Genomic DNA, 13,297 nt, shown 5'->3' on the forward strand with positions numbered 1-13,297 from the left:
CGCGGGAGACTCGACGAAGCTTCTGGATTAACTTAGCGCCGCAAGCGAATAGTGCGAGTTAGTTACAGCCATTCAAAATACAGGTATACGTGCGTGCGTTTCTAAACCCCGTTTATGATACGCAGAAATCCGGTAGTGTCGTAGCGGCCGAACCGCAGCAGGCTACCCGCTAAGCCGCCGGAACGCTTACCGGACGAAGCCCGAACCGACCCGAGCCAAGAACCCGGCCTACAGCCTAATCCAAGACGTAGCCAAAGGCGAAGCCGCAACTGGGCTTCACGGCTTCGCGCCGCCGCGGGCGCCGCAAACGTAACATAAACAATGGCCGTGCCGAGCAAGCAAGCCGCCGCCGCCGCTTTATGGAAAAAGTAAACACGCACGTGAAATAAGATAAAATAACTCCCTTTGCCTTCGCAGACGGACGACGCCGCACATCGATTCCGCCGAGCCTCCGCCCTGCCGCCGCCACCAATTTCAAACGAGCCAATAGCGAGCCCCCTTTTTAAAAAAAGAACCGACGTGCCAACTCCGCCCACCGCACGGTCGAACCAATCGCAACGTTCGAAGGCGGAACCTAACCGGGCGGCCGTTGCGCCTCCGCCGTCCCGCGTCTCAGTACGGCACGGCTCGGTCCGTGGACGTGTCGTCTGCGTTGGTCTGTGGTTTCAGCTTCGGGTACCGAGTACGGCGCTAGGCCTAGCCGATCTTCTTTTTGTATTTGTTTCCTGCCGTTTTCTGTGAATGCGATGGACGTACCTACGGTGGATGTGCGGTGCCGTCGGCTTCGCGGCGGCACCGCCGCTGTGACCACGAGCAGTGCCGTGCCGTGAGTGTGTCCTTGCCGTTCGGTCTGGGAGACGACGTCGTCGTCGTCGGCGGCGCAGCGTCGTCGACACCCGAGCAAGGAGCTACCGCCTGTACCCAGGTCGTAGTTCCTTGCCGTGCGGCGGGGTCGTCACGAATTGGGACGTGCAGCTCGGAGGACGCTCGAACTTCGGCGAGGTCGTCGTGTTGGTCGGCTTCGAGCGACGTCTTCTTTCAGTCCTTGCAGCCAGTTTAGGAGGCGCCGGTGGTGCTTGCGTCAAACAACGTCGTTGTCGCCGGGACTGCGATCCCGGCCGCCCTCATTCAAGCTGGTGCTCCGACCCACAGCCAAGATTTCGCCGTCCAAAGCCGACGCCAGCGTCGGCTCCATGAGCGAGGCCATGCCGCAGAGTGAGTGCAATCTCTTTTTTTGACCGGAGTGCCTTCACTTTTAGAGTGCGTGCAGTGAAAAGCGTAAACCCCGTGCTATTTGGTTAACGGCTACAAACAAACCGATTGCGTAGAACGCGAGGCCTGTAATCTCCTTAGGGGCATCAGGTTTTTGCGGTTGTGTTACGTTTACGGCGTTGACCGACATATTACAAGACGTCGGCGGTTGTTGGGCATATTTACAGACATCGATTAGCACATCGTGTAAAGTGTGGCGAAGTCGAGTCAAGGCTGCTGGCCAGGGTAATGTAACAACAAACATAAACGTCCTCTGTGCCACAGATGTACCCAGGTAAGCTTCGGCTGCCAATTGAAGATAGTATTCGGAAATCGGCGCGTTTTTAGCGTTCATTCAATGGGGCAATCCATCGTTGTTCCAGCAATTATTTCTTTAAGATCGTTCGTTCCTCGTGAATGACGCACGCATGCCTGAACACGGGGCAGTCGTGTGCCAAGCAGATGCTTGACAATTATGCTTGATGACATCACCTCTTTGGTTCTTTGAGCGATCGGCGTTTTTCTGATGGCAAGGCTCTTTCAAACACTGATGATCTAAGATCACGAAGGCAATATAACCACAGTCGGGATGTCTCGGGAAAAAAAAAAATATTCTGGTAGTGTTTTTGAAGTTCTCGAAGTCCGGAAAATTAGTCAATACTGACATAATAAACACTTCGCCTCTCAATATTGTCGATGTCAAACCGACGAGGACCCATTATACAGTAGACATAAGGAAAATGTTCGTGGAATGTTGATATAAGTTGGCTAACACGGGGCTGACAAGAACGTTTGCTGCATGCTTCTTTTGACTCATCTGTCCAAACATCGAGACAACGTTTTGGGCTACATGTATAATATATACAGCTGCGCTCAGTAAATCAAGAATCGTCCAGTCCAGTGTTCCGGCGAGCTTCCTGTGATGGCAGGAGACCAGGGCAGTCTGAAAATAAATATAAAGTGGATAACGTTAACCTACGGAAGTACGCTCATAATTTTACTTTAATGATTATTAAATACGAAGTTGTATAGGCTGCACCAAAAATAAAATTATTCTGGTTGCGCCACGAAAACCGTTTCAGTGGCAGGGACGCTATGCTAAAATTCGAGCAATAAGTTATTTCATAGAGCGAATAACACAATCTGGGACCAACTTTTTCAAATAAAAAAATCCTATTTAAAAAACAAAAAAACAAAAAAAAACATTTGCTTCGTTTAAAGTGGTGGGGGTGACAATTATCCGTTTTTGCATTGAAAAGTTCAATGACCTTTCAATCCGCGGCCGCATCTTAGTCAAATTCGGGATAACGTATGCTTGTATTGAGATACGACTCATGTATCCCAGATTTATTGACATGGTTGGAAGCCTCGCGTTCAATGGCCCGAATCGTATACATTAACCGGTGGTGCGGTGGTCCTTGTATATCCTCTGAAGAGCTCGTTTTTATTTTCTTAATATTACTGGCAGATAAACACACACAATCAGACACCAAAGAGATTAGCCAAAAATTATGATCCCACAGGCTTTATACCCTGCATGGGGGAAAGGGAGAAACAAACTGAGTTAAGGGCTTGAATTGAGCTAGTTCGTACATACTTCTTATTGGTCAGCTTGAACTTGTGTAGAGAGAAGATTTAAAGGGACAAGAAATCCAAGCAAACTATATCAACCTTATTGATGAACCTTTTTCTTGTTTTTCTTTTTTACGCATCTTCTTTCTCTTCAGAGGTCGTATAAATACAGAAATTTATAGTACACACAAAACATATTCTGTGCAAAAATTATTTTTTTACAGAATATGTTTTGTGTGTATATATTTGTGCATGTACAACGATCACTGAAGAGGAAGAGAATACGTGTCAAAGAAAAGAACAAACTTTGAACACTAAATCAAGTTGCTAGTCAGCTGGTGGCTTATTTCCTTTTAATTCTTCCTCTTTCTACACAAGAACGAGCTGACCAATAGAAGTAGGAAAGGATTCAATAAAATGTACGCGATTCATTTGTAGAAAATTAAAATACAATTCACGTGTCCGTATAGATACAGGACAGGGCACGCTTATGGTATACGCACGAACGCCATCTTGCAAGATTGCATCAAACACCATAATATTACACACATGACATTGGGTCATCGAACACAATCGTTGAATTATCCCAGCCGATCTAAAGAGATGTGCGTTTGTGTTTAGTCGTGCGCTGCAGCTCACGTTAATAGTGCTTAACACAACCTTGCCGAAGAACTCCAATATACACCAATGAATGTCTGATAAACAAATAAAAAAAGGGGGGGGGGCTTCAAATTATTTCGGACAGAGTAACTTCCTTTCAGTTTTACATTTAGGCTGGTTTTATCTCTCTAAAAAAACGTGTAAAAAGAAACACGAGGATCGCGTTTTTGAGCGTATATATATATATATATATATATATATATATATAGTCCATACTCAGGAATTCAAGAAATGTTGGAGTATTATTACGCCCACGCGTGATGGCATGTTTGTTTCAAATTTGGCGACACCGTTCCTCGCTGTTCTGTCGCAATTTCGCATGAGCCGATTGGCATTGCTTGCTCTCTGCACCCATTCGTCCACCAGTGGGCTACACAAGCGAACAGACTTTTGAACATTTATTAGTCTGCATAACGTGAAAGTTTCACGTTATGCAAACTGTAATGGCACGCTACAACGTCTGTCGCGTAGCCACTTCCAACGTTTACTTACGAGTTCTACGGCACAAGGTCATATTAGGCAGATAATCGAAGAGGCTTTCTCACGAAAGGGAGCCAGTGGGGAACGCTGAGAACAGCAGGGTGTACAGAAAGAGCAGACTACAGCGTATAACAATGTAAGGTTCCCTGCAGCAGTTACTGCGACAGGCCCAGATGACATTCCCATCGGGCTCATAGAGACCCTATAAAACAAGTAACTCGAATTTACGACAAATGAGGCTGATACGAAGAGTCAGAGGAATTAATGACATCAAGACGTACCGCTCGATAACAGTAACATCCCTTTTGTATAGACTAATAATGCAGATAATAAAGCGAAGATTAGAGGAAGGGGCAGAAGAAATGCAAATTCTGGGCAAGCTTTAGAATGGATTTCGAGGAGACATAAGGCTTGAAGAAAACCTATTCGTCATCACTCATTAGATAGCAATGAAGAGCCAAAGACCCTTATGGTGATCTTATTTGGACATCAAGAGGACGATTGTGTGAAGCAGCGAAGACTATGGGGCCAGCTGAAGGGGCATAACTTACGTGCAAATTTTGTTAGGTCTCTCAACAGGTGTACGCAGACAATGATGTAGTTATAACAGAAGAAGCAGAAACTGCACAACCAACAGCACTAAAAAGAGGGCTCAAGCAGGGGTGTCCAACTGTCTCACCTGCTCTTCATGATATACCTAAGTGGAATGAAAAAGAAATTAAAGCAGATCAGTTTAGGTTTTCATGCGAGTTGTATGGAAGTGGGGAGAAATATAATGCAAGTAATCCCAGGACGAATGTATGCCGACGACATAATCGCAGATAACCGCGATACATTAGAAACTGTATGGAATATGTGGAAAGGAAGGGGACCGCTTGGGCCCTAAGTTTTGCTATAATGGCGAGTCTGGAGTAATGGTGTTCTACAACGAAAAGGGCGAACACTGAAAAAAACCTGCAAGACAGAAATGCACCATGTAGAAAAAATGCAGATGTCTAGGGATATTGGCTCAATCACGGAAGGAAATATCCAGGCGAACACCACGAAGAAAATATGATTACAAAAGGAAAACTAAATTCAGCTATTATGAAACTCGAGGCTCTAGGAGGTGGTCAGGGGTATATGGAAATGAGTAATGGCACCGGGACTGTATTTTGGCAATGGGGTTCAGTCAGAATGGGATATTCGACAGAGGAGCGTGGGCAGGTTAGCACTGGGAGCGCATGGGACCACACCAAACGAGGTAGGGCAGAAACTACAATTCGAAGATATAGTTAACTGAAATGGATGACACCCGGTGTGCACGGAAAGTATTCAAAAGTTCAAACACAAAACGGACAAACCGAACCCAAATTAAAGCCGACATTTAAATACCTGCACACTGTTTTGACGGGGCTGAGCAGAATATAGTTCCGTGAAAAAAGAAGCGAAAGAGGTAGAAAGGAATATATGGGAGGGAAGAGTGCGAGAAAAATCAGCTTTAAGAGGGAGCGCTCCTCCAAGCCCCATAGAGAATACACGCGATTTTCTCTCTCATTTTACGAAAATTCTCATTTAATAACCGTTACTCCCATTTTTTCAAACTTTTTTGCTATAAAAAGATTGATTCTTCGTCGAACTATCCCTCAGAGCATATTTTTCATAAGAACATTTATTATATTTTATATTAAATCGTGAAATCAGTCGGAATCGGCTGTTTTGACATCGACAGGTCACAAAAAAAAAACACAAACAAACAGGGCATGCGAAATGAAAAAGTGGTTGATAATTAACAAGGAAGTTCTTCGATTTTCGAGGTAAAGATAAATTTCGTCAGATTATAGCATACGGCACATTATGTGTCGTAGGCTGTAGTGAGGGCGAGACCTTTGAACATTTTGGTTTTGAAGGCGTAACGGATCGGGCGGTAGCCCTGCAGGGGTTTCGGTGTCGACGATGACAGATTGGAAGAGTAAAGGATTACAATCACGAAGAGGAGGTTCGAAGATTGGTGGAAAGTATCTAGGAAAAGTTGAATGATGGACAACTAACTAGCACAGCTGGGGACAGGCGGGGCAGAGGAAAATTGGAATCGCTCCCGCGTGGTTCCAGCCCAAAGTCTCAGCCCTGTCTCCTAGTGGGTCCGGTGTTGGGGTAACGCCGACAAGGTTTGATCGGAGACAAATTACCGATTCCCTTTGCAAAAAATAAAAGAGAAAGTAATTTTTTAAATTTTTTTAAAGGTTATTTTGGTGATAGTCAGCACTACCTGGTGAGAGTAACAAAATCTTCAGAAGGGAAGGAAGATTGGCTTAGAAGGGCGAAAGAAGGAATCAAACTTTTATCGTTATTTTTTTTCTATGATAGGTGGCGCAAGCTACCGTCCGCTATTAAGGGTACAGCCGTTAGCATCCATCCATCCACGGGGCTGGATGGCCAGATACAGTGGCGATGGTGTATTCAACGTCATCACTATTATTGGCTGACCAGTAACTTACTTCTTGACGAATAAATAAGTTATTATCGCTACCCGCTAAAAAATAACCTAATACGTTACAAAAAGAAACCTAGTTGTTTTTGTTATCTCGTCTAATAACCGCAGCATTCATTTGAGTTTTATTGCAGCTGCTTTTCAAAATTGTTGCCGGTGACATTGTTCTTTTTCTTGTTTTTATAATACATTTTTTAGAGCTTTCTATTTTTACACCCTTCGAAGAAATGAAAAACTCTCGTGCGAAGTTTTCTCGTTTATTTTTGGGGGGTGAAATAGCGCGTTGAACCCCTGCAGGCTCCCTTTCTTCATTCGGAGGGGCTCTGGTCGTCGGAAAGGGTTGTGTCTCGTGTGTTTTGGAACACACGAGGCACAAACACTAGGCAGTTTCAAAATAGCGCACGCTAAAGCTTTGCGTCGAACGCTAATCACGTTTCGCGCTTTGCGTGCGCTATTTTAGCGTACGCTATTTTTTTGGATATTGCGTGCGCACGCAAAAAGTCGATGCCCCCCCCCCCCCCCCCCCCCCCCCCCCAAGGAGGATTCGTGATGAGAAGTTGGCTAAAGCCAAGACGTAACAGCTTGCTGCTCTGGATAATCAAACGACATATTTGAAAAAAAAAAAAAAAAAGTGGCGGCTCTTAAAGGGGTATTCACACGAGGGAGAAATCCCGGGGATTTCTCCCCGGCACGCGCGCATCACGAGATAAAAACGCGAGGCTTTTGCACATCGCAAAGCCTGACGTTTTCGTCGTTGGATGCGCGTGCCGGGGAGAAATCCCCGGGATTTCTCCCTCGTGTGAATACCCCTTAAGGATGGCGGTTGCGGCCGCTTTGGCTACGGTGTGAGCGCGGCGTCGGCGGCATCCTCGCGACTGCGGTTTTCAGCACAGCACGATATTGCCCTCGGTTTAGAAGACCCAGTAACGTGGGCAACAATCGTCGGCATGTGATGCTTGCGGCGCGTAGGCATTTTTCGGCGACGGTGTATACAGTGTGGGAAGGTCAGTGCAGAAGACAGAGTTCAGTCAGCGCTCGTCCCGTCCACTTCTTCTACTCGTCTTTGTGTGTGTTCCGCTGTTTTCTCGATTTAGTCAAGCGGACACGCGCCCGGTCGACCGCCCCCGCCGCATTCTCATACTCGAACAAATCTAAAATGTTACTCTGGATCAAAAAACCTTTTTCTATTTCTCAAGTCACAGCATTTCGTGTGTGAAATGAAGAAAAAAAAAAGTTACTGTATCTTGGTGGCGTTGCAAGCGCGAGATGCTTGGGTTTTTGCGTCGCGGCGGAGAAGCACTATTCTAAAACCCTCTTGCTTGGTGCGTTAATGCAGGCGCTAAATATAGCGCTAGCGTGCGCTAAAATTGCGCACGTTATCCTGACTCTCTATTAACGAACAATAGCGGCAGTCGTTGCCGCGGTGCAAAACGCGAAAAGGCAGTTCGTATACATGCCTTGCACCTGTCACATGATGACGTCGAACACCAGTATCCACCATGCTGGTGGTTGACTCGACGGCCCTTCACAGCGAGAGCAATGGTAAACTGCGCCGCGCTCGGCTGTAGCAATTTACCCCGTATCCCGACGATACGTAGTAATTGCTACGTAACTACGCATGCCCCGCGAGACAGAGTAGCCATGAAAATAGAGTAAGTACGAGCGGCAGGAAAGGGATGCGGCCGTGGATTACCGAATTTGCGGGACGCATTTCATAACGGCGAGCGACGGCACTTTTCTACCGTCGTTTACGTTCTCGCACGCCTTTGCATCGGCTGTTGCCCGTTCGTGGTGTAGATGGCCTTTGCCTTTCGTTACATAACGCCGTTTGCATGCTTCGGGGCTCCCGGCCGAGTACGGGCGATTGTTAGAGAAGCGAGCCCGGCCAGACGGCGATCGGTCGGTGGCGGCCCCCATGTGCAAGCTCGCCGAGAGGCCGCCGCCGGGGCATCGGTTCGTGCCGTCCGCGAGACGGTTACCTTTGCAAGGAGCGAAAGCATGCAGGCGAGCCGGTTAGGAAACTTCATATTATAAACCCTCCGTTATTTGATTTGTCCTTGTCTCAGGGTTTAGATTATTTTATGACGGTAACCTTGCGTTGTTTACCAGTATTTCACAAAATCGTGACATTTTTTTTTTCTACAAGCGACTCAGAGCCGCTCGTCCAATGTTAAAAAAAAGCAATTCAGGTTTTTTTTTTCTTTTTTTTTCTTTTTTTTTTTGCGACATGGGAATTTTTTGCGTCAAAACTTCGTCGGCGGCATTTCGAAAGTTTCTGTTCGTAGCGCTATCGCACCGATGCCGAAAAATTCTGCACGTGCTGGCTAAACGTCGTCATCGTAAGCTCGGCACGTTTTTTCAAGTTCCCATGTAAAACAACTAAATACCTTTGTTAAAAAGCCAGTTCATGTCAGCGCATGTCCGGGCAGTTAGCGGCATCCTACGCCTTGGTAAGCGCATCCGCGTGGTATGACGTCAACCACCAGTATGGTGTGGGGCCACGTTCTTTCCTAGCGTGACGTCACTTGCAAGACATGTATACGCTTCGTGGTCGTGCATGGACTACATTAGTCAGGGGAGATGTCGAGTTAAGTTTCTCTTCCCTTCGTCCCTTCGGGGTGACCTCGGAACCTTCAAATTTAAGTGCCGAATATTCTCTCTATACACGAACTGAACTCTGTTACGTCACGCCGCGGTGGTGGCACGTCGGGCGCACTTCCGGTCTGGGGCGTTGGGCAGAAGTCCCCATGCGAGACGTGTATTCCTGCGTTGTTTTGAAAGGAACCAGACAAAAACCTGCCTTCTCATCAAAAGGTCGCGACTAGGGCTGTACCAAAAGAGTCGAGAATGCTTTGAAGGTCCGTTCACGTGCTCGGTTCGTCCGAGAACGTGGATATGTGCCGTGAAAAGGGAAAACCAGACACCATCGGACCACGATTTCTTGGGCGGGAAGCACTTTGGGTTGAATTCACGGATACTTGAGGTAATCAGATTTATTTGTTTTGTTCCAACATGAACGCCAGAAAACCGCCAAGTTGTGCAGACCAGCTGTGGACTACGTTCGTGCGTCTTCCAGTTCAAACGGCCGCCTGATCGTTCGAACTGTCGTCTGCTCTTTCAAACGTTTCTGCTTGTCGTCTGCTCGTTTAGACGACACCGGCCCGTAGACCAAATGTTGGCGTTTCTGCTAGAAAATTGAGGGGCGAACTTCCTAAAAGGTACCTCCTAATCACAGATGCTACCATGAGCTTCCTTCTCGAGTTTCTTCTACTTGTTGGAACTTGCCTCGTGTTTTGTTGAAGAAGCCATCCCGAACTGAGTATTTGTGCTCTGCGTCTTCAACGACAGGTGGGGCCCACTCAGTGATTTCTCTTTCGACCTGCCGCTTGGCGCTTGGGAGAAGAGTTGTACGGAACGACGTTCCTAGAACGTGTTCCTTTCAGGAGAAAAGCAGGAACGCCGACGGTCCATCTTGCATCACTGAAAGTGGAACGCAAGCTACCGCCTGTTACAAAGGGTACAGCCATTAACATCCATCCATCCATCCGCGCCACCGTCTGTCCGCCATTGCTTGATCACGTGCTCTAAGCGTCTATCGGACACGAGTGTGACGTCAGCGTTCGACGAGAACTCGGACACAATCCCATGCATCGTGTCCAAGGATGGATGAATGAATGTTAATGGCTGTACCCTTTGTAACGGGCGGTAGCTTGCGCCACCTAGCCTAAGGTGCCATTGCTTGGTGGCGGTCGCCAATGTTGCTTGATTGACTTTTTGAAAAAGGTGCATTAAAATGCCGAAAGTAGACTTTTATGTAACAACACGTTCCAACTATTTTTTGGAAACGAAACGGAAACGAGTTCTTTCCCACCGACCGGAACTTGTAACGCGAACTCGTTCCCAGATTGAGAAGGAACGAACTTTCGTTCCTGTCGTATATAGAAGAACGTGTACAGCACTGCTTCAAGGCCGGTTCACACAGCAGCGTCAGCTTACGCTGCATTATGACATCTAAACGAAAGCTCCGCTTACTTTGAATGTCACCGGGACATCTGCGCTTCGTATGAAGCGTGGCACCTGGTTCAAAGAGTAGCCTTGCACGCGACATTCGGTGACACATGCTTCGGTGACCGTATGACGTAACCTACGAAAACGTAAGCAAACTCTCCCGCGTGAATGGGCCTTCAGAGCCACAGTGGGAGCTAAGGCCAAGACGAGGTCGGGGTCACTCTTTACGAAATATAGACATAAAATAACGCAGATCCCTCTCTCGTTATTCGGGCAGCGGGTAACACAAAATTCGTTACTCGCAACAGTCGTTGGAAAGTACACGCTCAATCTCTAGCGACGACAAAAAACCCCGAGACCGCAAGCAAGGAAAGGACATATGCATGCACGCAAAGTCTCAAAACCACCAAAGTTGCCTGCAATTAAAAAAAAGTAATTATTTTTAAATTACATTCGCTTGTTTATGACAGTAAGCCATTACTTCGTTACTGAAAAAATAAACTATCCAATACAAGCAACGCGCTACTTGTAAAGCGTTACGTATGTACTGTCATGCATGAACATACTGCGATGTATATCGTTAACATAGACCCCTTATTTTAAAAACAATTTCAATAATGACAAAAATGCACTGCTTAATTCGTCCCTGAATATTGTGTCTATATACTATAGATGTGTATTCATGTAAGCGAGGTTCATATTAAGGAGACATATGACTGTGACCAAATACGCCTTGCCGGCGTATTCTGAGAGGCAAATCTATAGGCTAAAAGTACGCATGGCGTGCTTGCAAATGCTCGTAAGAGTGTCGCTTAGAAAAAACAAACAAAAAAACTGCAGTATACTGCGCCAAGGATGTACGAACGATCAACGCAACCTTCACAAGAGTGAGGGAGGCTTCGGCGACTGCCAAACTTCTCGAAAAGTCTGCCACAGTTTATATCTGGTGCGTGATCTTCCGTAGCCTACGTTATGTTCCACTAAAGCATAACTCGATTGTATTTTACGTCTTCGTTTTTACCACCGTGGCTCTATATATCAACAGGCTAGCCGTCGAGTGTTCAGTAACCTGAACCACCAGCTGGCGGTCTGCCATCGACTCCAGTCGCATATGCTCGACGAGTAGGTTTCCTCCGCGCGGCTAAACACGGCATAGCTCCGAATTAAAAAAAAAAAAAAAAAAAGGACGTGAACTGATTTCTTTATTGATCTGAATAATTATAAGCTACCTAGCTGCGACCACGTTGTCGGATGAAGTGCCTGTATAGGGGACCACGGTATGCGGTACTTCACTCGGCGCCTCTATACACGGTCACTCATGCGACCTCAGCTCACAAATCCTTCGTGACTCAGCAGCATGACGTCTGAACGCACGTGCCTGGGGATGCAAATGTGTGCAAGCACGTGCGGCGCGTGCATTCCAAATCGACTTTGCCGAGCTTGCTTCGTCCGCGATGCCGACACAAGCAGAAGAGATGGCAGCAGAGCGAGCGCCCCGTTCGCAACGGTGGACGCCGGCTTACTTCCTGACTGTGGTTATCTGCGTAACAAACAGGCTCGTGTCGGCCTGCAGGGCCTGTTTGCTCCAAAGATAGCCGGTTCAGCCATTGGCTATGTCTGTCCAGCTACTGGTTTATACTTTATCCCGTCACACGTTAGAAAACAATGGTTCTTTGTTTTTTGGTGGCTTGCCAGAGTCCACCCGAAGGGCGTGAAGACAATAAATTGATCGCGAGCCGAATCATTAAGATACGGTATTTTTCGGAAACGCTTAAATAATTTAAAAATGTAAACATATATAGAAAAAAAACGAGAGAAGCAAAATCTGTTTGCATCCCCATCTTTTGCATCACTGATCAGGAGATTCTATATACGGTGACCACGCGACTTTGACAGCAGAGTGGAATGATTGATAGGACCTTCACGGCAGCGGAAAGGGCGAAACTACGCGGTCTTCGTTACCGGGGGTACAGTGTTGTAGAGGATGTAGGGGCAAGAGAGGCGCCTGCGTGAAAACGGTCAACGTAGATGCCGCGAGTGGCGTTGGAGTTCCGAGCCGAGAATTTGTGGCAGATGTGCGATGAGGCGAAGAAGACGACGAGAAGCTGAGGCGGTTCGGTTCTCCCGAACGTAGCACCGTCTAGCACTTCTCTTTGTAATTAAAATAAGAACGCCGACTTGACATAACAGAAAAAAACAACTTCATTAGACGTTTCGCCTCCATCTGTCCTCTCTCGCCGCGACGACCTTGGCGAGAGAGGGCAGATGGGGGCCCCGAAAGCTTCTAGAATCGTGGTTTCTTCGCAGGGACACATCCGTGTGCAACAAAAACCGCGGCCCTCTCCACGAAGCTTACACGGACATTCGTGATAAATAGCGTTGAGTTTAGGTTGAACCCTGCATTTGCTGTGTAACTACTGATGATGCCTCCCGCATGGGAGGCGAAACGTCTAATGAAGTTGTTTTTTCTGTTATGTCAAGTCGGCGTCCTTATTTTAATTATGACGTCTCCCGGCTTTTGGAGTATTTTTGCAACTTCTCTTTGTTGTGTAGTGGTGGGGAGCCTTTACCGTTCCGTTGCCGTCTCGGTCATGAATGCAAGGAAAAAGACGAGGAGACACACTGGTTCGCGCCGGGATGCAAGTCGGGCTACCCGGTCAACAAGGGCAGGTGGAGCACCAGCGATCGTAAGCCGTCGCTGTTTCGTGCGCCAAAGGAAAAGTCGCGCAGACTACAGTGCAAAAAAAAAAAAAAAAAATCTTATTCGAGAAGATAAACGCCTCGCCGAGACATCAGCGGTGTGCGAGAGACATTTTGAACCGCGCCTTATCCTTCGGGATTATGTGCACATCATCA

General features: G+C 47.0%; 1 protein-coding gene across 1 annotated transcript in view; it reads left to right on the plus strand.

Annotated features, from left to right (window-relative positions):
- Positions 1–305: 305 nt before the first annotated feature.
- LOC8036128 (insulin gene enhancer protein ISL-1) overlaps positions 306–13,297 on the plus strand; it is a 154,772-nt gene continuing 141,780 nt past the window's right edge. The window contains exon 1 of the mRNA XM_029983141.4: positions 306–1,215. Coding sequence (XP_029839001.1) covers positions 1,194–1,215 — 22 coding nt within the window. The 5' untranslated portion in view covers positions 306–1,193. The remainder of the gene's footprint in view (positions 1,216–13,297) is intronic.

This window comes from Ixodes scapularis, unplaced genomic scaffold (genome assembly GCF_016920785.2).
Source record: "Ixodes scapularis isolate PalLabHiFi unplaced genomic scaffold, ASM1692078v2 PGA_scaffold11__112_contigs__length_91849675, whole genome shotgun sequence".
Lineage (NCBI taxonomy): Eukaryota > Metazoa > Arthropoda > Arachnida > Ixodida > Ixodidae > Ixodes > Ixodes scapularis.